Source organism: Lactuca saligna, chromosome 8, assembly GCF_052625555.1.
Source record: "Lactuca saligna cultivar CGN05327 chromosome 8, ASM5262555v1, whole genome shotgun sequence".
Classification (NCBI taxonomy): Eukaryota; Viridiplantae; Streptophyta; class Magnoliopsida; order Asterales; family Asteraceae; genus Lactuca; species Lactuca saligna.
The window spans coordinates 188,068,303-188,093,194 of record NC_136424.1 but is presented as its reverse complement, the minus strand read 5'-3'; the positions used below and the strand labels follow the sequence as shown (position 1 = coordinate 188,093,194).

General features: G+C 32.7%; 1 protein-coding gene across 11 annotated transcripts; it reads right to left on the bottom strand.

The window, feature by feature from the left end:
* Positions 1 to 19,328: 19,328 nt before the first annotated feature.
* LOC145012980 (putative manganese-transporting ATPase PDR2) lies at positions 19,329 to 24,119 on the bottom strand. Of its 11 annotated transcripts, none has more exons than XM_078971779.1 (14): positions 23,941 to 24,115; positions 23,784 to 23,873; positions 22,686 to 22,736; positions 22,439 to 22,477; positions 22,163 to 22,346; positions 21,420 to 21,470; positions 21,227 to 21,334; positions 21,049 to 21,128; positions 20,858 to 20,952; positions 20,656 to 20,759; positions 20,515 to 20,580; positions 20,317 to 20,388; positions 19,869 to 19,951; positions 19,329 to 19,603 (listed from the first exon to the last, which is right to left on the bottom strand). In XM_078971779.1, the coding sequence occupies exons 5-10, from the start codon at positions 22,208 to 22,210 to the stop codon at positions 20,749 to 20,751; spliced, it is 393 nt and encodes a 130-aa protein (XP_078827905.1). In that variant the 5' UTR covers positions 22,211 to 22,346; positions 22,439 to 22,477; positions 22,686 to 22,736; positions 23,784 to 23,873; positions 23,941 to 24,115; the 3' UTR covers positions 19,329 to 19,603; positions 19,869 to 19,951; positions 20,317 to 20,388; positions 20,515 to 20,580; positions 20,656 to 20,748. The 11 variants fall into 11 exon arrangements, with proteins under 11 accessions (XP_078827905.1, XP_078827906.1, XP_078827901.1 ...); XM_078971780.1 differs by having other exon boundaries at positions 19,329 to 19,596; XM_078971775.1 differs by having other exon boundaries at positions 19,869 to 20,388.
* Positions 24,120 to 24,892: the final 773 nt, after the last annotated feature.

The following is a 24,892-nucleotide window of genomic DNA, read 5'->3' as shown; positions in this document are numbered from 1 at the left end:
GGATGGATCCAATTCAGCGTTTACCATCTCTTCTGGTTCGGATTGACTTTCATCGTCATAAAACATATTGGCATTCTCCCCCTCGAATGATGAGCTTTCTGGAGCATTCGGACTTTCGGGTATAGTGAAGAGTTCGGGTGCTCCTGTGCCTTCAGATGCTGTGGAGTGTTCAGGTGCTATAGTACCTTCGGGTGCGATAGTACCTTCGGGTGCTGTGGAACGTTCAGGTGCTACAGTACCTTCGGGTGCTACAGTGCCTTCTGGTGCTGTGGAGAATTCGGGTGCTACAGTACCTTCGGGTGATGTGGAGCGTTCGGGTGCTACAGTACCTTCGGGTGCTGTGGAGCGTTCGGGTGCTACAGTACCTTCGGGTGCTGTGGAGCATTCGGGTGCTACAGTACCATTGTGCTCCCCCTCTACTGAAGCGTTGGAACTGGATACTCCTTCATTCATTCGCCCTGTAGCATCTTCTACTAGTTGCTTCAGATGATCCACCTTGTTGTCTGCTGCGTTGGCTTCCGAGTTAATGGCCTTCTCTGGTTCATCAAATAACTCGACAAGCTTCTCAAAGAGATTTGCAATTGATACTGTGACTTGACCTGTTTGAGGAAAGATTTCACCAGTTGTGTCTACGTTGGCTTTTGACTTTTTGACATAGCTATCATCAAAGGTCACGTAATAAGTCTCTTCTATTTTCCTCGAACATTTGTTTAATACCCTGTATGCTTTAGAAGTGAGAGAATAGCCTAGAAAAATTCCTTCATCGGCTTTGACATCAAACTTGTTGCGATGTTCTTTAGAATTGAAGATGAAGCACCGGGAACCGAACACATGGAAGAATTTAACGTTCGGCTTCCTGTTGTTGATGATCTCATAAGGAGTGAGCGTGAATCGCTTATTGAGATATGACCTGTTTTGTGTAAAACAAGCTGCAGATATAGCATCAGCCCAAAAATATAAAGGTAAAGAAGCAAAACTTAGCATGGTTCGAGCTGCTTCACACAAAGATCGGTTTCGTCTCTCAACTATTCCGTTTTTTTGAGGTGTGTAGGGAGATGAGAAGTTGTGACTAGTTCCTCTTTCCGCCAAGAATTCTTCGAATTCTTTATTTTTGAACTCCAGCCCATTGTCGCTCCTGATGTTGCGAACGACTTTCTTCAGCTGTACTTCAACCTGCTTGATGAACATGTTTAGCTTGTGAGTCGCTTCAGATTTAAGCTTCAGAAAGAACACCCATGTAAAATGCAAAAAATCATCAATAATAACAAGAATGTGCTTGCTACCGCCGATGATTTCGATTGATGATGGACCACACAAGTCAATGTGAAGTAACTCTAGTGGTTCAACAACTTTTGTGTTTATGATTGATGGATGACTTTGACGACTCTGCTTCCCCATTTCACATGCAGCACACAAATGTTCTCTATCATACTTGAGCAATGGAAGACCACGAACATGACCTCCAGTGACAAGTTTGTTGATATCCTTAAAGTTGAGATGAGAAAGCCTTCGGTGCCATAGCCAGCTTTCGTCAGATTGTGCTTTTGATAACAAGCAGATTGTTGGATTCCCTTTGATGGGTTTGAGGTTTAGGGGAAACATTTCACCTTTGCGCTCTGATTTGAGAATAACTTTGTTCGTTTGCTTCTCAAGTATTTCCGAACCCTCATCATCGAATGAGACCTTGAGACCGGTACCTCCAACAAGATGAGATACATTGATGAGATTATGTTGTAGTCCTTCTACGTATGCAACCTTCCTGATCGTGAAATCACCGTTTGTAATCATTCCATAGCCTTTTATGGTTCCAAAGGAGTTGTTCCCGAACTTGACATTTCCACCATTTGAAAGAGACCTGAATTCCCTTAGCTCTTCCTTCCTTCCTGTCATGTGACGTGAGCAGCCACTGTCGATATACCATTCTTCGTCAAACTGCTCGTCACTGATAACCTGCACAAATTAAACAGATTTAGGAACCTAAAGTTTCTTGGGTCCACGTGAGCCTTTCACAGGAATAGGAGTAGTAAGAGAGATGTCAACAAAATATGTTCTTTTTATTAACATTGTTTCATCTTTCCTTTTGATGGTGAAAACTTTAATTTTATTGGGATTTGAGGCTTTTGGTTTGGACTCGGATTTAACTGACGAAACCTTTGATTTCCCTTTCAGGTCAGTTGAAGATTTAGGTTTTTGAGCACAAGCAGAATTGGATTTAGAATGGGGTTGAGGAGAAGAATGATTGGAAGAATTAGAAGAGTTAGAATGAGAGAATTTAGACTGAGATGATTTCTTGACTTGATATTCTAAGTGACCCTTTCGGTTTTGATTATCAGTGGGACCGAACCTAGAATTTTGGTCTCTTTTGCTCTCTGAACCGAACCTCTGCTTTCGGTTGATATTGTTCTCTGAACCGAACCTCTCCTTTCAGTTGACACTATTCTCTGAACTGAACCTCTCCTTTCGGTTGACGTTTCTCTCTTGTGGTCTAACAATATTTTTCTCTGACTTTAAATTTCTGTCACGATATGAGAAATAGGCATTTTGAGACTGCCAAAACTGTTTTCTTTCCGATTGATTCTTCTTGTATCTCTGATTTCTTTGTTGTTTTTGGTTTCTCATCTCCTTCGGCTGATGATGGATGTTCGCCTTTTGTTTTTGCTTTGTGTCAACAGGTCCACTTTGAACTGATGAAGATTCACTTGAATCCGCTTTTTCTTTAGGTACATCTTTTGTACCACTAGTACTTGGTACGTCAAAGTTATCAGGCTTGTTCAGTGGCTCCGGAATATATCTTCCTTTTGTATTCTAGGATGTTCGCTCTGATAGACCAACTGTTTCATCAGCATTGTCGATAGGGGTAGACCAGAAGAACTCATCACAACCATCAGCATTATCTTCGTTTACAATGGCTGTGAGTTCGGCTGTCTGATGTTCGGTTACACCTGTGACCTTATACACCTGATTTGGTGTTGTCCTTACCTTTTGGTAAACAATAGCCTTTTCTTCAAGTTTCGGGGACTTTTGTTGGGACAAGCGAGCAAACTCCACATAATTTTTAGAGATGAGATTTTTGTGGTTTTCAAGTTCGCTCTTGACAAACTCAGAACAGTCAACTTCATCCTCTACATAAATTTCACTCATATCATCATCCTCATTAAGCTCAGATGCATTTTCAACATTAATTTTATTTTCTGAGCTCAAATTGGCATTCAATGAGTCAAACTTTTGTATGGTTTCGGTCCTTAGATTCAGTTTGTCATTTTCATCCAAAAGGTTTTTCAGCATGTCCTTATGGTCCTTGGACTTAATGAAAGATTCAATTTTCTCTAGAACATACATATACGTCGGATTAACATCCTCAGACGAAACCACACTTTCACAATTGTATGCTTCAGCGTCGATTTCATCCTCCTTAAACTCAAGGAAGGGCAAAATCATACGATGAATTTTCTGCCCTATTTCACAGTTTAAATGAAGTTGAGTAATATTATTGTAAAGACGCTTAGCAATCAAACAAAAAGCATTTCGCTGTTTCAAAAGTTTTAAATTGTCTCTTTGAAAATAAATGTTTTCGTCCTTGGTTTTGATTAACTCCGACTCCTTCAGTTCGATCCACATCCTCCGTTCCTCACTCTTCGAAGACACCCTGCTTATTTGGTCAGTTAGGTTAGAATTGGTGACTCGAGTTTGACTTAAACTGCTGTCTAGATGAGAAATTCTTGAATTAACATTTTTTTAATTCTTTTTCATATGAGCATTGTGGGACTTTGAATGAAACAAAAACAGATTGTACCTTCTTGATCAATTCATCAAGCTCGTTGAATTGCACGCTGAGCGGTTTTGTTGTAAAGCACATGTCCTGTTGCTCCTTCGTGTCTTTATTCCCACCATCTGTGTTGTATCCCCTCATCTAAGATACATCAGACACCATCAAGCATTTTCCACTACTATCCTTCTCTTTCGCCACATAAGCCTTTCCATGAGAAGGCCTCCTTACTTCATCATCTTCGGAGTCGGTTGACCAGACCTCCACTCCTCCGAATTCATCATTTGCTACCGAACCCTGCACAATTAAAGCATTCATAGAAGGGTTAGCAGTAGATTTCTTCTTCCTGTTCTCATCCAGCTTTTTCAGCAACAAAGCTTCTTCATCTTTTTCCTCATCCTTTTCTACCATTTTCTTGAGGACACAATCTTTTGCATAGTGATTCTTTCCTCCACAGTAATAGCAGCTCACTCCCGAATCTCCTTCAGCTTTCGGTTCCTTCTTTGATTCGTCTTTGACATTTTCAGAACTATAACTTCCCTGCCAATTTCGGTTCTTATTGGTGGGAAATCTTTTCTTGATGAACCTCTTGGGGTTTGATACCATCATAGCATAGTCTTCAGAAGTAAGATCATAGTCCTCTATGTTGAGGTCTTCATCTTCCATAACCACTTTACTTTTGGATAGTAGGGCCAATGAACCCAGGCTTGAAACTACATTTTTCTCTTGTAGTACGATCTTTTCTTGAGATTTCAGAATGCCCACCAGTTTCGCTAGAGTTAAGATTTGAATTGCTCATGCGCTTTAACTGTGGACACTACAGCTCTCCACTCAGATCTGAGGTCGTTCAAAAACGTAACCTTCTGCTCAATTAGCTTCCTTTCAATATCATGTTTAATCATCTTTCTAAGAAGATGATTGAAGCGATCGAACGTTTGAGTCACGGTTTCTTCGACTCCCTGCTTGAATTCACCAAACTCGGACAAGAGTAAGGTTTGAATGGAGTGTTCAAGATCTTCGTCCGTAGAATACAATTCTCGAAGCCTGTCCCATATTTCTTTGGCAGTAGTACATGAACTCACCAGCCTGAAAGTGTCAGATTGAAGAGCGAATCTGATTAATCTCAATGCTTTAATATTGCACTGAAATTTATCTTTTTCGTCTTGAGCAATATCTTTAACATCTTTCAAAAGATCATTATACTCCTTTTGAGTTTTAATAATCCTTGAAGTTGCAGAATGAGCGAAGGGTCCCGATACGATTGCTTCCCAGATGAGGTATCCATTGTCCTCAGATCCTATAACATAATCTTCAAAGTGATGTGTCCAGACTTCATAATCTTGGGTGTAAAGGATGGGAATCTTCGTTGTTGATCCAACGTTGTTCTAAATATTAATGGGATTAGATGGCGACTCGTCCATGCTTGATCGAATAACCTGTTTGAAAGATCAGACTTGTAATATATAATATTAGGGCAAAATGAACAAGTAATGAGATACGTCAATTATGGAGTGACGGCTCAATAAATATTAGTTAATGCGGAATAAACCCTAATAGCTTCTTTCACAGAAGAGATGTGTATGAATTACACAGCCTCCTACTCTGATACCAATTGATGAGTTATAAACACTCTTGATCGATTAGATCTTTGCAACAGGTAGATAAAGAAAGTAAAACAATGAAACAATACTCAAGAATGGATTTGAATGTGTTGAATGATTAGAACGTTCAATCCTCAGCAGAGCTCGATAAAGAACTTCCGCTGTAGAGGATTCTAGGGTTACAAAAGAGATCTTCTAAAATTACACGTAAAAACCCACGATCTATCAGTTATGAAAAAGATGCATGCAAGCAACTATTAATACACAAACCCTAGTAAAATAAGATACGGATGGACAGGCCCATGCTGTATACAAGATGGGCTAGGAAGCGAGCCCAAGACGCAACATCAAGTACCCAACAGTAACGACAAATGTTTTTCCGCTGCTTTTATAAATAAAATAAATTTTGACTTATTTATTTGTTTACTTCCTTGCAATGAAATCGTTATGAAAATTGATGTTTGCATATTTCTACAACGAATGGATATGATTCTTAGTTATGTTATTTATGGAAATGTCGAGAATTTACCAAATAGGGAGAGTTTCTGATCGCCCAAAGTTTCAATTGGACTAAAATTTGGAATCACGCAACTTAGTTGCATGATGAATGAGAAATTTCATATTTGGAAATTAGACAAATTCGTTGACAAAGTATCAAGTGAAGGACTAGGAGATCAAGTACACAAAATTGTGTGTTGATCAAGTTCACCATAAGAGTAACAAAGATATTCGTCATGATTTACTAAAGGCTTAGTAAATATGATTACACTTACAAGATTAAGTATAATTCGGAATTGATTAAAAGGGTTTAAATCAATAGCAAAACGAATAAGAATCAAGTAGGCAGAAAGATAAAAGTTTCTCCATTCTAAGAAGAAGGGAGAGTACCTTTTATGCTTTATGATAGGTCTTTATGATTAAGAACCATATCTCAATTGATCCTCTAAGTAAGTCTTAGTACAATTGTATGTTTAAGAAGAGGAATCAAGAATTGAAGAAATGGTTAAATCAAAAGTCAATCATAATTCGTTCCAATAACAAGTCTTAAAGTTAAGATTGTGACAATGAGTGAAAAGTATTAAAGGTTTATAACATTCATCAAATGTGGAAAGTTGTGAAGTCTTGAATAAGACAAAGACCGACTAGGACCAATTTATGAAGTATTTTGATAAAAACTACACTAACTCTTGAATATTTGTTTGTCAAGAAATGGTTATTGACAAAAGAATCTTATATGTCAAGGAGTCAGTGGGAGCCTTAATGGTCTTGAAAGGTTTCAAGAACAAGTCAAATAAACCTTATTGATCATCACTAGCACACGAGTTGAGGTTTTGCAACCTATCGTGTTGACATTATTTTGTTTTTGTGCTATTCCAATTAAGTTAATTATGCATGTGAGTTCTTTGAGTTCTCATTTTGAATGCATAAAAGGCAAGGCACCTTGATCAATGAAAGGTACATTGATAGGAAAAAGGTGAGATGCTTAACTACTTGGAAGACGTGGTGTGCAGCTGTGCTACCATAAGGCAAGAAATCAAGATTAAGAAAGTTCGGTCCATATGAGTTTGAATTTGTCGTAAACTTTGGTTTTAACAAATTCACATGGATAGAAACACATACACCGTTTAAATCTAAGTGTCATAAGATTTCCTTCTTCATGAAAATGATTGTGAGGAAATGCTTTCACTAAGAAAGATTTTAAGAAGATAGTGATTGTAAAATTGCATTCTCGAATTCAATTATGGTCACGGTATCCCTTTCCATGATTTTAATTGTGAGGTTTGGCAATTAGTCTTAATTGTTTAAGACACACATATGAACTATCTAAGGCAAAGGTGTATAAGTGTTATGTTTTATAGTAATCATCATGATAGTGGGAGCATAAAATTTATGATTGTATGATTATTATGGAAAGTATTGCAAGTTGGCAATATTAATTATAGAAAAACAAGAGTTATACCTTGCAAAGTCGTAAGGGTTGTAAAGTTGTTTTGCTATAATTAAGGGAGAGAATATTATGCTTCATTTCAAATCTAAAGGCTTAGGTTGAGAAATGTTAATAAATTTAGTCAAAAGTACATAGTGTGTTCTTCAAATTTCGATTATGATTACGGAATTCCTTTTCACAATTCGAATTTTGAGAGCATAGCAAATAAAACATTGTGCATTGTGTCCCATACGCTTCGGGTATAGGATCGATTGAAAATGCTTTAATGTTTGACCATTCTAAAATTTTCCAAATGTATAGCGCATTTAGAGGGAAAAGGGACTAGAATTGGTTTTGACTAAAATAATTAAACAACTATTAAAGGACAATCCAAAGTTCGACGAGGATTGGTTGCTTGTGAGTAGTTGGAAGCATGGTATTGGATGGACCATATTGACATTATTATAAATAGATAAGATTCTATTAAGAAATGAGTCGTCATATGGAACATATGGAAGCGTGTCCATACTAGGAAGTAAATATTGAAAATTATGACTAGATTAGAAACCTTTATGCAAAAGGATGTTCAAAGGAATGTACTTTGAGTGAGAGACATCGTATCTAAGGAATTGTCTTGTAACAATCTCCGATAGAGGAGTTTGTAATATCATTGGCAATAGTCTTTGTGACTTTGGTGCAGTGACATTACGAAAGAATCATTGCATAGGATGTTAGAATCTAGCATATTCTATAAGTAGCAAGAATTTGATATTCTTTCACTTATGAAAAAGGATTTGGAGTTGTGAAATGAGAATGATTGGAAATGTGTTCAATGTGATCTATTTCACAAAGTAAGAACCATAGGTAAACATTGTGTGCATGCTAGGAGCATGGGACAAGTGTAATAATTCAAGTAAGAAGTTGAGTACCTGAAACGACAAATAATGAGTAATCGATATGGTGATAAATAAAAGGTGTTTTATTTATGCTCAAAGGGTTAAGGCCATATGGGATTAGTATTATTCTTGTGTTTCACTTTGCATGTTTAGACTTCCAGAATAATTGAGTTTATTAAGAATAATCAAATTATTCAAACGGGCCACAGTCGTTCATATGTTGGAAGTAGATATGAATGAAGACTGTCGTGAATTGGTGTGTGGATTGTCTAAAAGAGTATTAGACATAAGAAAATGCTTGCGGCAACGTTCATGAGTGCTTATGAATATGAATTTGAGCATTAGATTAAACCCACGCTCGCTTGGATCACTCCATGAATTGTATCACGAGTGATTGGTGAGACGATAACATCTTATATTCTTGAAACTGAGATGTGTGAGTTGTATCTTACTAATCGGTTGCACATTGATAATATGAAAACGCACTAGTAACTTGGTGTTATAAAACATATTGTTGTGTGTGATTCGGTGAGTGAGTGCAAGCGAACATTGTATCAAAGTTTATCCGTTCCTTTTATCCAAGGTAGGATAAAAGCGATATCTTTTGGGCCCCTCGATGGTTTAGTGATGACAAACGTAAATGCTCGGCCGGGCTAGGGCTAATTTGATTTGTTCAATTAGTCAGTCGTCATAAATCGGAAATCGAGATATAGTACAAAGAGAATGATTAGAAATCATATCTCGGACGATATCTAGAATGGAGGAATATATGATCCCTTATCTAAGGACACGCGTATCTGATAGGATCTGAAGTCATACTCAGAATAGTTATTAGACTTATCCAAGTGGGAGACTATTGGATTAGTTTTTAAGTCCATAACTATTTTGGTATGTACTTGACCCGATGGTGCATGGTACTTTTGGGTTGCCTTCACCAAATCAACTTGATAGGATGAATTATGGAGAGAAAGGATTAAATATGATTCATTAATATATTATGGGAATAATATATTAAAGGAGAAATCATATTGTTTAATTAATATTAGTCAATAATTAATTGGTAATTAGTTTTGTGACTAAAAGAGATTAATTAAACTTAAGGGACTGGAATTGTAATTATAAGATAATGGCAATTTGGGCCATGGATTGCCTTGTATCAAGGGTTGGACGAATTCTATGGGGAAGTCCATAAGGAAATCGTCCAAGGGATTGATTAAAAGGAGTCTATGGGTTGCTTAGGGCTTAAGCATCCAAATTAGGGTTTCCTTGTTAGATAACCCTAATAGCCCAACTATATAAAGACCCCTTAAGGCTCAAAAACATGGCTAAGCTTTGTGTTAGGGTTTCACACGTTTTTTGGCAGCCTCCAACCTCTCTCCTCTTCATCCTCTTGCTTATGGTGTTTGTGAACCATTAGAGGAGTGACAATTGTGACTCTAAGCCTTCCAAAGTCAATACAAGGAGATTTGGGATTGTTATTGCTACATAACAATCAAGGTAACATTATAAACTCATTCTTATGTTAATATGATTACTTGCATGATAGAATTAGGGTTTATAGTCTTGGATTCAAAGCATGTACAATAGAGAAACCTAGATCCAAGCATTAGGGTTTGTATGAGCACATAGGATGTCTTATGAACAAAAACCCATCAATATTTTCATCAATTTGACAACAAAGTCCTAAACTTTATTTTTTTTGACAGTAAAGTCCAAATTACCGGCAATTTTTTTGATACTTTTACCCTTTTTTTTCCGGTTAGCCGGTAATTAGGATTTTTTTTTGTCAAAAAAATAAAGGTTTGGACTTTCTTGTAAAATTGTCAATTAGGACTTTACTGTCAAAAAAATAAAGTTTAGGACATTCTTATCAAATTGTTGAAAATATTGAGACTTTAGTGTATTTTCGTAACCCAATAACTTTTAATTGTGACTTTTATTACAGAATCACTATTTTTCTTACCATCATCATCTTTACACTGACACAATCACGATCAAGAGAAACATATGCAAAAGAGAGAACAATGAAGGGTAAAAAGACTAGTAAAACTTTCTTCTTACTTCGCCACCAAATCTTGAACTAAAAAGTGAGGACAGATTATACAAACACAAACAACACATGCCTAGTAAAAAGGGTGTGAATGTGGAGAAGGGAAAGAAGGGCAATTTTTTTTTTCGGTTTCTTATTTCTCAATTTTTTGGACTGCAAAAAGCTAACACAACCATGGTTCTTTCTTTCTTTCTTGATTATCTCCATTTTTTTCAATATCGGTTTGTTGAAATTAAAAAAAAAAAAACGATTTAACAAGAAGCAAACGTTAAACATTTCAATAGGATCTAGCTGACTAGAGAATGTTTCAATAACTCTTATGCTTAAAAAGTATCATACGATTAAATTTCTAACCAAAAAAAGGATATATACACTAAAGTCCCAATGTTTTCAACGATTTGACAAGAAAGTCCTAAACTTTATTTTTTTCATAGTAAAGGCCTAATTGACGATTTGACAAAAAAATCTTAAACATTATTTTTTTTGACAAAAAAGTCTTAATTACCGGCTAACCGGAAAAAAATGGTAAAAGTGTCAAAAACTGTCGGTAATTTGGACTTTATTTTTAAAAAAATAAAGTTTAAGACTTTCTTGTCAAATCGATGAAAATATTAGGACTTTAGTGTATACATCCCATTGTTTTTATATGTACTAAATTTATTTGAAGAAAATTTATATTTATTTTACAATTTAACCCTTAAAACAAAGTATAAGGTTTGTTTTGCAAGTGTTTACCAGTTTAAATGGTTAAATTGCAAAAAAAAAAAAAAAAAACAAAACAAAACAAAAAAATCAAAACAAAACAAAACAAAAACAAAAAGAATCAATGGTGTCGCTTTTTTTTTGTTTTTCTCAAAATATAAGTACCTTTATTTATTTATTTATTTTTGCAGATTTTCCTATATTGTTTATCAAGCGAATAGTAATATGCAATCAATACATTTTCTAATCGATTATGCGTAATATAATGTGACAAAGAATCATGTAATGAATAAGAAGATCAAATATGATAGAGATTCCAAATAGATAATTTAGTAATTTAGTTATAATATAATTTAAAGATATTGTTTTTTATTTTTAAATACATTAAGTATCATTAAATAAAGTTTTGACCATCTTTAAAATTTTCTAAACGTAAGGACTAAACTTCAAATCTAAGTAAAAAATAGGGACCAAAAATAATGTTTTTTCAAAACTTAATGTATAATGCTTTTAATGAAATTAACCATAATATTTGTATAAGTTTGATGAGGGATAATGACTTGAAAGAGTAATATATTTTTCGATTTGTACACATTTGGTCACTACGTTTTTTTTTTTTTTTTTTTTTTTTTTTGTCCACATTTACTTTTTTAACTTGTTAAACTGTACACATTTACTCATTATGACCGGCTACATTAAGTTAGCCGGTAAAAATGACTAAATAGGGTAATATATTTCTCATTTTTACATATTTAGTCCTTAACATTTTTGGACACATTTAGTCCTTAATATTATTTTTTTTTGCAAAATAAATCATTTTTGTTTTTGTACTTATTCAATACTTATTAATGATTTCTGTAAGTTTTCTCACAACATCTTACGTGAGATAGCCATATCATGGTGGGATAGGTTGAGGCGGTCGTGCTATATGTTATAGGCCAAGATACCTGATGTGGGTCGGTTGTAAGCCGTAGACACGGAGGCTCGAGAAGAGCGGTTGGGTTAAGGCGACAGACCAACAAACCTTAGGTATTCCAGTCTGATAACTGATTGGATGTGTTGCATGTTGGCATTCCAGTTCGATGATTGATTGGGCCAATGTATTCCAATCTAATGAGTGTGGGCCCGTTATGCATGATAATACGTTTGTTGTATCGAGTATTTTGGGGGAAACTCGTTAAACATTGTGCTTACCCAGTTGTTTATGTTTTCAGGTTCTATCGTTGATCATGAGAAGGCGAAGACAGGACTGTACACACTCATCAACAGTATTGAGGATACCGTGTTTCCTATATTACTCTGATTTTCGATCAGTGTATTTTGGAATAAACGTTTTTTCTTAATAATAGATTTATAATTAAAGAGTTTTGCCTTATTTAAAAATGAAGTTTTTTTGATTATGAAAATGAGACGTTACACATAAACATCAATAGCCCCACACACTTTATTAATGATTATCCATTGTAAGATTTCGTGAGAAAACCTATAAACATCATTCATAATTACTGAATGAGTACAAAAACAAAAATGACTTATTTTGAAACAAAAAAATATTAAGGACTAAATGTGTACAAAAATATTAAGGACTAATGTGTACAAAATGAGAAATATATTACCCTATTAAGTCATTTTTCTCGGCTAACCTGGAGTAACCGGTCATAAGGACTGAATGTGTACAATTTAACAAGTTGAATGAGTAAATGTGGACAAAAAAAAAATTAATAACCAAATGTGTACAAATCCAATAATATATTACCCTTTTAAATCGTTAAGATATCACATAATCAAAAGAAACGAATAGCGTTGTTTTTCATTACACTTTTTTTTTCGTCAACTTGCTATATCACTTTTTTAGGAATGACAAGTAATTTTAATTTGAAGTCTATAAGATTCAAACATGGATTACTTGTTTTCGAATGTTAATTCTTAAGTAATCGCCATTAAATTTTTTTTTTTATATATATTATTTAGGTTAATTATATGAAAGGCTTTATATATTTAGTTCTTTCCGGATTAAATCTTTATTTTATTTTATTTTTCTACAAAAAAACATTTTATATTTTATATTTTTTTCGATTTGAAGATTTTGGTAGGTTTATCAGCAATTTTCCCATTTTACATAACAATATAAAGGTTTTTTTAGACTAAGTAATAAAGTCCCACTTTACATAACAATATAAAGGTTTTTTTTAGAAAAAGTAATAAAGTTGAGGTTTAAAAATAGAAAAGCAAGAGAAAAATGAGAATATATATGGACGAAATCAAAAAAACAGAAAAACGTAAGAGTCATTTTAGGAAAAAAAAATTAAAATTTAATCGAAAAAAAACCTATCATAATATATATGACCTTTTATGTAATTAACCCTATTATTTAACTCCAACAAGAACACTTGTTGGTAATTTAGCTAAACTTAAATAACATATAGAATGTATTTCAACCAAGAAAAAAACAATTATGACTAAAAGGTCTATGTCTATTAATATATATGATATGATTTCAAATAATATAAATAAATTAAATGAGAAATACTTATATAATCACCTAACTAAAAGAGTATAAACATTATTAAAACATTTTGGCAGTTACCGTTGTCCATTGGCCATCTAGGTCGACAAACAAAGTACATATTTCATTACATAACTTAATTACATGAGGTAACAAAATTACTATTTACTTCATCTGATACAGTAAATTACATAAATATCCCAAGCTTTGTTGTTAAATTTAAATCTTTTCTGTCATATATTCCCTTTCCTTTTTTTTTTTTTTTTTTCCTCTCTTCCCTTGACCATATCCAATCAACTCATGCGGTGTATAAATTAACATCTTTAATTTTCTTCTTTGTTTTGGACCACGAAAGTTTTTTATTCAAAGGTTACGAAGGAACTGAAAAATGATAAGGTATCAAAACATATATAAAGATAAAGATATTTCAAGCATCCTATTCAAATCAAAACCACATTTGAATACCGTATATAGTTGAAATCACCTTCACCCATACATATTTGACTACTTTAGGAATCTCCATCTCCATTTCAAAAGCAAGGCCTTATTTAGTACAAAAAAGCTACCAACTTCCAACCATCCTTCTTCTTTAGTAGCCATAATAGTTCTCTAGTTTACATACAATGTCTTACCTTCTCCAATCCTACTTCCTTAAAAGAAATATAAGTACATTGATATTATCAGCAAAATATGAAATTAAAATGCTATTATGGGTAAAAAAATAAAATTTCATTGCTATTACAGGTAAAAAAAATTAGTTACAGAAAAATGGCTTGTTTCCCGAATTTTTTTTCTAAGAAAAATCAAAATTTTGAAAATGCGTTTTAGTTTAACATATTTTCTAAAACTTTTCCAAAAAAACAAGAATTTTCGTTTTCCAAAATTACAATGACTTTGGAAAGTTTCTAAAATATAAACATATACACCCATCCACACCCACCCCACACCATACATTCATATACACCCAACACTCATATGATGACATACCCACCCAACCTACCATATACATATCCACGCCTAACAACCATACCCCCACCCAACCTGTCCCACCCACCCACGACACCCCCACCCTATGGGGTGAGAGGTGTTGGGGTTGGGTGGATGTACGTATGCATGTGTTAGTGTGTGTGTGTAAGCATATGTGTATGTTAACGTAAATCTGAAAATAAAAATTGATAAAAAATACAAATTCAAAAGCATTTTATAATTTTCAAAAGTATACCATGGAGACTTACTCGGTTTTTACTAAACATGTTTTCTAAATTTTAATCTAGAAACTGCAAATGCAAAATCATTTTATTTTTCATAAAACTGAAAACAGTTTTTTCTAACTAAACACACCCAAAAATACTCACCTCAACAAAACGATGATTCTTGTGTTGTGCGTTCGAAGGTAAGATACATACTTAGGACAATTTCATTGCTCCATCATGGAATTCCATGTCAAAGATTAATCATTACTCTCTCTTGGCCTATTATTCTTCACTTTCACCATGTTTGTCATGGTGTCTCCTTTGTCCACCTAAACGTCCTTCGTCGACTTCCAGTTTTGCACAATGGTAGTTTCCACCCTCATAATTTAACATAATTATAACAATGAAAATTTCAATTTTTTAGTTAACGTATTGTATTTTGAACAATCGACCCAATTATATCATTGTGTTTTGCTCTTCTTTCATTAGGACATTATAATATAACATGAAAAGTCTACCCAAATATAATAGTGAATATTGCCTTGTATCTAGAAGACCGTGGATTTTCGGAAGAACCATGTTGCAATATGAAAATTTCAATTTCTTGTGTTTTATACTATTAAGAAATAATAGTAGCATGTAAAAAAAAATATGAAAGTACGTTAACTCTTGTATTTAACCCTACAATCTGCGCTTTTCAACTGCAAAAATTTAATGAATCTTTCATGCTTTCTTTGAATTTTTAAAACCGACCTTTTTGTTTTCGTATCACATGTTATAAGAATTTCCAAATAAGCGTAGTTTATTTGACAATTCATCTCAAAAGTATAGCTCTTTTCCAAACAGAGGGAGTGCACTTTGGGTTCATTACCTTATTTCAGAACACGACATACATAAATCTCACACTTATATCGAGCACTTTCTTCAAAAGTGGCCTGTAGAATATATACTTGTAACTACTATCTCAATTCTCAACATTATATACAAGTAAACAAACATGACTTTTGATATTTCTGATCAAATATACACACATTTTCACTAATTTTACACGTTTCTGAGATGAACTGCTTGAGTAAAGTGTAAACTCGGCCATTTCCTTATCTATTTATTTATTTTTTTCCCATTTTGGACCTTCAGATTTTGATAAGCGAGTTTAAAATTTTATGAAGTTGAGAAACATTTTTTTTTTTCCAATTTGGGTAGATATGATGACAAGCTAAACTACGGTTATTGAGGAAAACAAAAAGAAACATGGCAGATTTTCTTATAAATGTTTCATTTTATTTCCCAAGTGTGCCTACGTTTTCAATTTTTAAACATCGTTTCTCCAAACATTACATAATTAGAAAAAAACAAAAAATATTGGACTTATACTGCTGTCATAATAATTATTGGTAGTTTTTCTGTTAAGCAGAGTTAGTTAGCAAATCAGTTAGATTAGCTCATTTTAGTCTTGATTGTGCACAATAGCAACAATCTCCTCTACGTTTCTTACCAAATCAATGAGAAGATAACCTCTCTCTCTCTCTCTCTCTCTCTCTCTCTCTCTCTCTCTCTCTCTCTCTCTCTCATAAAAAACAAGGAGAAAATTAGTATAAGATTTTGTAACAAAGAAGAAGCCCATATGATATAAATCTTCGTAACACATGCAAAATACCATTTTATCTTACACATACCACCGGTAGACTTCATTTTCTCATTCTTAGCAATGTTATTGCTGCTGCTTAAAGTTTTTTCACTACTACAAAATGGGTAAAAGAAACCGGCTTAAATGCTTTTTTTTTTTTTTATTAAAATTATAATCCTAGTTAATAAACTTTTGATAACAATTGCTATGTTGTTATTTTTGCATTTAATTGGCCCAAATAAAGAAATCCTCAGTCATGTCTACATATTAACATTAATCAACACTATGATCTACACCAGAGAACTCCTCTTCATCGTGTTCGTATATATAGGTTCATCAAGATTATCAGCCGATGGTGCTCTCTAAGAAAGTTGTGCACCCTCTCACACCTGAACACACTCCCCTTCAAAGAAAAAAATAACATAAATTAAATGATTCAGAAAGATGATCTAAATACAAACATTAACCATCTCTATAAATTAATCAAGACTTTTAAAAATATTCAGATATGTAAGTATATTTCAGAAATGGAAATGTATAATATAGCATTGTGTTCATCGAAGAGTTATATATATATATATATATATATATATATATATATATATATATATATATATATATATATATATATATATATATATATATATATATATTCCGTATTTATGTGATTTCAGATTCACTATCTAAGATAATTGGAAATCGAGAAGAAACAACAAAATCAAATACGTTAAACAGCTAACAATACCCCTTTTCATTTATCCATTAAGGATAAAACCATAAAGTTTCTATAATTGTGTGAAGATCGTTGGCTTTTAATTGGACATTCTAAGAACATCTACTGAACTTCACGTTGTTTATATGCTTACTAGTTTATAAACCGTGGAAATCATGGTTATAAAATTAATTAAATTTTTATAGTAAAAACTCAAAATTATTAATCAATCATTTTAAATAAATTATTAATTGAAAGATGTTTTTATTAGTTATATGAAATTATAATCGTTGATTCAAATAAATATATAAAATTAATTTTTTAATATATATTAGACATTTTTTATTTTGAATTAATGAAAACAATAATATAAAATTTAAATTTAAAATTTAAAATAGATAATAAATATATTGACAAATAGCATCACATTAATAATGATGTCTAATAAATTTAAAATAGAGAACTAATAAATGAACAACTGACAACACATTAATTAAGATGTCTAATATGATGAGTTGATGACAAATGACAAAAGAACTATTTTTTATTAGTATAGAGATTTGATTGGTTTCATATATCGTCTAATTCTCTCATAGCAATATAAAAGTTTTTTTTGTGACACATCTCAAAAAGAGGTCATAGCTCCTTATGTTATTATTATAATTATTATTAAAGCTTAAAAGTATTCAATCTTTTAGTGTAATTATTTAATGTTTTAATAGATTATTAAATTTGTTCCCTTGTTCGCCTGCTAACTTCTAGAAATGGGTTCTTGTTCATACTTACAATTGAGTTGAAAATTTTCTTCCACCAGCTCTTCTTTAAGCACACATTGTTTCTTTTTCTTTTTTCTTTATATAATTTGAGTTTTTCCGATTGTAGTTCTGTTATAATAACGTTCTTATTTTATAAAGAAACAGATTTCAGTGGTTTTTAAAAAGAAAAGTGAATTGGAAGTGTTAGTATAGCTTAATTATTGTAAATAATGTTATATTATATATTTAGCTGGTCATATTTACGGTTTTACCCCTGTATTCTCGTAATCCAGTTGACAACTAATTTCCTTCAACAGCATGATTAGTGTCCTTGATCATCACTCTTTAATCCATAAACAAAAAGTCAAAATTTGATTGAAAACGATTCAATATTATTTGACAATTTTCTTTAGTTTTTCTTCTAAAATATGTGGAACTTTTTACTACATTAACTATATACAAGAATATGTTCAATATTTTGCACTTGATAGAATCTTTCGAATTGAATAAAATTGTAGTTGATAGCAACTTTGAGTTGAAATTTTATGGAGATCAAATCAATTGTTGTCAAGGTACACCAAGGCTTTTGACCTCTTTCTTTATCAAGAACACAACCTAAAATGTGAATTATTTATATGAACATAAATACATGAATGGATATTTTCATGGAGAAACAGAAGACATGTTCTGCTCCCTTAGACATGAATAGACTTGTCAGAGGTTTTATTCTAAATTTGTCTTTTGTCGTAGTAAGTATAACAATATATTTCCATAATTATATCAATAAGTATAATATTGTTCAATCTTAAACTAATTTATCTCATCTACATTATTGGTGTGGTTAGTAACGAGTCATGATAGACAAGTTTGTGTAGGGTTCGAAAGAAGTGATGGTATCTCGACATGAATTAATTTATTTATGTTAAGCTGTAATATATTAATTAAGAATAGGTTATTACTTCAATTATCTAATTTGTTGGATAAAATAATTCAGGAGATTTCATGGATCACAAACACATTCAGATGACTCTTAAGTCACTACTAGAAACATGGCTTTTAGAGACCGAAGAATCCGTTGCTATTCCGTTGCTAAATGTTTGCAATGGATCAGCAGCAAATTCACTCGATAGGTAATTAAAACGTGGCAAATAACTCAGCGAGGGTTTTAGCGACGAATTCGTTTTTCCTTGCCACAAGTTTAGCGACAGCATATCCATCGCTAAATGTCACTTAATAGATTTACTCAGGGCATTAGCGACAAAATTTGTTAAAGTCATTCCGTCGCTATTCTGTCGCAAATTTCCGTGATCAGTGTTTTTTTTTCTGTAGCTAATCCCTTGCAAAATTCATATACTATTTTTTTTTTTCGTCGCTCATTTGTCGCAAACGTTAGACATGATTTTTTTCCTTAGCTAATCCCTTGCAAAATTCATACATTATTTTTTTTCCGTCGCTGATCCATCGCAAACTTTAGACATGATTTTTTCCCGTAGCTAATCTCTCACAAAATTCATCCATTAATTTTTTTTTGTCACTAATCCGTCACGTACTTGTAATATCATTTTTTTTATTATGATTCTAAAAGAAAAAAAATACTACAATCATCAAATTATTATACTAAAAACATCAAATAATGATACAACCAAACATTACAATACCAAAACTATAAAAGCTTACCAAAGTATCATTTAAAAAAACATCCAAAAACAAAACTATGAAAGTAAATTGCTATTTCTTGCATTACCTGTTTCAAAGCTCCAACATCATTAGTGTCATCACCACACATCCAAGTTACTCTCCCGGATGATTTAAAAGTTGTCATTATTAACTCTGTTTGCTCTGGAGCCACCCTAACAAATACCTGATATCTGAAGTTGATTTTTTAGCTAAACGGCTTCAAATAAAAAGTTTAAAATTTTACAAATTTGTTCCCTATATGAAACTATTTTCCAGGTTTGGTCCAAGGGCAAAGTGGTCATTTTGAAAAAGCTAAATTGAGAGTTGAATCAAACAACCATGATCTATATTGGCAACAAACTGATACAAAAAATAGAACCTGGACCAAAACCAAAAAATATAGTAAACCACAGGGATCAAAGTTGTAATTTAGTAAAAATAAAAAAGCTTCACAACCTCCACATATGGAATCACTTTAACAACAACAGAAGTCTGCAGCAACATTTCAAAGCAGTCACCTCCAATACAGAGGTCATGATCTTTGAAAAAAAAAAAGTAGGATGCTATAATAAGCAAATAAATGAAAGTACATTGGTATTTCTTGTTACTTGTAGCTCACAACTTCAGTTTCATCTGGTGAAACCGACTCATATCTTTCCTTGTTCTTTGTTGGAACAAGAATAAAAGCTAGTTTTGAGATTAAAACTCTAATATGAAATTGGAAAATCAAATTAAAGAAACTAAGAGTTTGTTTGTTTTTTTTTCTCCATTAAGTCCTGTAGACAAAAGTGTTGCATACAAAATGCAAGTTTCTTTTCTAGACTGAATAAAATCATCTGAGTGAGAGTAAATGACTATTTTACCCTTGCATTCTAACAAACAATTTTCACTCGGTGATACTTACCAAGTCATGTGATGATTTTTTCAATTCAGCCAAGACATTAGCAGAATCTGCTCTGATAGGGCAATTAAATACCTGAAGTTTGTTTATATAACAAAAATGTCAAAAAAAAAAAAATCATTTATCATAGAAAAATGAAAGCATGTTAATAAATTTATAGAAAGATGAATTAAATTTAACATAAAATTTAATAATTTATACCACAAAACCAGCAAAAGTGAGCTCGGATTCCACTACTTCCCTGTCCAAGTTTCTAGCTTCACTTACCTATAAAAAAATTGTGTAAGTGAAAACTAGAGATTCTAGAAGGGCAAAATAGGCAATAAGAAAAAAAATACTTACCGTCATATCAAGAAGGGGTTTATATGTCGTGTGTACCTCTTGTAGGTGTTTATATAAAACGACGGTATATCATTTAATATTTCTTGAATGGTCTCAGGTGCACCCTAAAATAAACACCATTTAAAAAAATTTGAGAAAATTGAATAAAGGTAATACACCATAATATATTATATTATATTTAAGTATTTAATATTTTAAATACCTTCACAAACGCATAAAACTGCTCTTCTGTACGAATAACAACTGCCATTCTTTTCAAGTGGGATGCAAAGTGATGCCTTTGAACTGTTTGAACCACTAATATATTAAAAAAAGTTGGTTATTAATTTCAACCACTTATATATTAAAAAAAAATGTTAATTAGGGTTTTATGTCATTAATAACGGGTCTTACTTCTTACGCATGACTTTCTCATCAGATTGATAGCTCCATTCTATCCCTTTGATTGCAACCTTCTCAAGAGGATCATCAACCTAAAAGCAATGGTATAAATATAAATATGCATAATGTATTTTCTTTATGATCATAATATTATAATTTGAGATTAAAATTATTATAATATTTTATATACCAGTTTGTTGTGCACAAAAAAAAGAATTTCCAAAGTTCGAGTTGGGATTTTTTTAGTGTCTGTTTCCAGATCTAAATCGACACTCAGTCCACCAACTCCAGAGAATTCCTGAAGAAAAAAATGCAAAAAAAAAAAAAAAAAAATGGGAGACTGGAAACAAATTTTTTACCATGAATGGCAGAATTGTAAATACCATGTCGTCAGATGTCAATGTTCCCGTCTTGTCAAAACAACATATATCAACCTGCAAAAGAAATGGAGGGCAATATGGTCATTTTATATCCATCAATTAACAGTGTCAATTCGGACAGAAAGCATGACTAAATTGCATTTTAGGCACTAAAAATTGAAATATTGGACCATATTTGTAAAAATCAATAAACATAAGGAACTAAAAATGTAATTTGCCTAAAAATACATGTAGTATAGCTGTATAAGCTAAAAGTCTGAATCCCAGATAAATGATCAAACTAGCTAAGAAACTGGGGCAAAATGGTCATTTTACAGTTTACACGCACTTAATATCCATCTATCGACAGTGTTAAAATCAGAGACTAAAAATACAATAAAAGCAACATTTTAGGGACCAGAAGTTAAAAATCAAAGTATTAAGCCATACCCGTAACAATCAACAAACACACAAGGTAGAAAACTGTAACTTACCCAAATATAAATGTATTAGAATCTAAAAGACATTAATCCCAGATTTAAGATCAAAATAGCAAAGACATGCTAAAACATAAAGCCATGGGGGACAAAATGGTCATTTTTACATGTAATTTAACATCCATCTAACTTCAAGTGTGAAGAAACTATGCTTTAGGGAATCAGAAGTTAAATATCAAACAATTGGACCAAACCCGTAAAAATGAACAAACCACAGGGACTAAAAATACAATTTTAACTTTTACCACAAAAATAAATGCTAATGCTCACCTTCCCAGCAAATGGTATACAAAAAAGGCTTTGTACAAAATATACCATGTCTTGCTAGTGCAATCAATGAGGTATTAACAGCTATTGACAACTCCATTGGCAATTCAGGGGGAATCACAAATGTTATAATTAAAGAAGAGGTCTGAAGAAGCTTGCTCCTACTCCTGTTTGGCTCCTCAAGCCCCTAAATCATGAAAAATTACAGTTATAACCTTCACCACACTTTTAAAACACTAATAGATGTCAAATTTCAACACCAAGTTGAGAGTTTTATACCATAGGATACTAAAACAGAGCAAAGATCACTTCAAGATTCTTCAATAAAAGAAAGGCAAACCAAGGGTAAAATGGTCAGAAAAGAGAAAAGCAAACCAGGGGCAAACAAAATGAACGTGAAAAGAGACATGGTAAAGATTCTTCAATAAAAGAAAGGGAAATCTAAACATGTCAAAATAGATATGATGAGACAAGAAACTTGAATCAAGAAAAAGACATAAGAGAGACAAAAGAAGGTCAAATTCACCTTCACGAAGATTGTGCGAGTATTTCTTCCAAAGATAGCCTTTTGAGATCACTTCAAGAAAAGAATCAATAATTAGTGTAATACATGATAGTTGTTGGAAGAAACACATAAATACATAACAGAAAAGCGGAAATGAACAAATTACAGAATGGTTACTGCATAATTACAAAATTATATATTTCAGAATTACATAAATGATAAAAATGAAAACAAATTGAATAATTAAAGCGATGGTAATTGAAGCAACAAGCAACAAATAACAGATTACAAATGATAAAGTACATATTACAGGGTACTGGATGGTGATATGGTCAATGAAACAACAAGTAACAGGTAACAAATAAAATCATATAATAGTTACAGAAATGGTAAACTAAATATGAGTACATAACTAGAGAATGACTAAAATACATAACTACAAAGTATTGGATGATGATATCCAAAATCAAATACTTTGTAATTATATATTATAGCAATTCTCTAATTAGGAAAAGCAAGTTCATTCTTAGCACTGGGTTACAACATTGAGATCAATGTTAACAACACAAATTTACAATAACAAGCAACTTCATTAAGTTCATTATGATGCTCAAAGGAACTTCATTGAGTTCATCTTAGCACTAAGATTCAGTTACAATGTAAAATAACTCATCATGATGATGTTGAAAAAGAAGAACAAACAAGTAGCACTGTTGCAGTATGTAGATTAATGAAGACTTATTAATGATGAGATGATGAGATGAAATAACTCGTCATGAGGATGTACTCATCAATGTAAAATAAACTTGAGCTCTCAACTTTTAGCTTCTGGTAGAAGGGGTGTTGCTGGGTGGAGTTCCGGGGATAGGTGGATTTGATGTTGTTTTTTTCTCTTACTTTAAGTGAATTGAGTGCCAATCTAACCAAAATATGGAGTTCACACAACGCATTGGCATTGTTAGTTAGGGAAGATCGTCATGTATGTAATGCTAAGATATAAGAGGTATGATGATTGAAAAAGAAAAAAATGGGGAAATTAAACCCTAACGAAGTATATTATGCAATTGAACTAAAACTAACCTAATATGTGACTAAAGCAAATAAAATCAAGAGATTTACCTGAATCGGAAGTTAAGGAAGAATACTTTCAGATTAAAAATTGTGGAGGTTGCCAGAATCGGGAGCTGCAATGTTGAGTAGTGGCGTCATCTGTTCGAACAGATATGGTGAGATAAACCAGAAACGAAATTGGGTTAACAGATCGAAGGGAACTTACTCCAGAGTCCAGAATGATAAAGCTGGATGAAGGAAACTTAAATCACCTTCGTGAGAATGAAACTGGGTTGTGCCAATTTCAGCGAAATGCGTACCGAATGACACAATTGTTTTTATCCCTCGTTGAACCCTAGCTAAGTGCCTTCATTTTTCCACTAATTAGCGAGGAATAGTGGTCCGTCGATATATCCGTAGCTGAGCCCTTGCTAAATCCTCACTAATATTCCATATGTTAAAATAAATAAAATAATTATAAAAAACATGGTAGATCTATGGTAATTCTCTATCTATAAGTCTAAATTTTTGCTAGAGAATCAATCTGTAGCAAAATCCCTAGCTGAAACTCAAGTTTCTAGTAGTGAGTTTTAACCGGACTTATTTTTAGTTAATTTTTTATACTTTATTTTTTTGATCATTAAAGATAAAATATAAGAAAATTGAGTAATCTAACCCTTATAAACAACTATTTTAATAAAAACAATCATTTTAATTTGTTTTTTGTAAAATGATCAATTTCTCTGGAATATCGTATTCTGGAGTGATTATGGTTATTCCGGAGTTAGGATCGTTCGAAGGTATCGAGTCCGAAATCTGGCAATCATACCCTGACTACTAACGAAAAGGATTCCATATTATCACTACAAGAAATTCGGGCATTAGCGGCGATGGTTGTCGCCGCAAAAGATAGGGGTTGTTGCTGCTATAGGTATTAGCGGCGACATGTCGCTGCAAAAAGGTCGCCGCTAATGCTTCGTCGCTAATGGCCTATTAGTCGCCGCTAATACAAAGTTGTCACCGCTAGTGGACTGTCGTCGCTAATACTACCACGACACCGCTAAACTTCATCGCGACTAATGATGTTGCGTCGCCGCTAAAGACGTCGCCGCAAAAACTGTTTCGTTTTTTTTGTTTATTTAATAATAAATTTATAAAAAACCATATAAAATTTATAA

Bases quoted from the DNA above. Each gene is read 5' to 3' on its own strand.
- LOC145012980 (XM_078971772.1), bottom strand. From the start codon at position 22,210: ATGGTATATTTTGTACAAAGCCTTTTTTGTATACCATTTGCTGGGAAG. The intron at 21,471-22,162 runs GTGAGCATTAGC...TTTCTTTTGCAG, and splicing joins GTATACCATTTGCTGGGAAG to GTTGATATATGTTGTTTTGA. The intron at 21,335-21,419 runs GTATTTACAATT...TTTTTTCTTCAG, and splicing joins CATTGACATCTGACGACATG to GAATTCTCTGGAGTTGGTGG.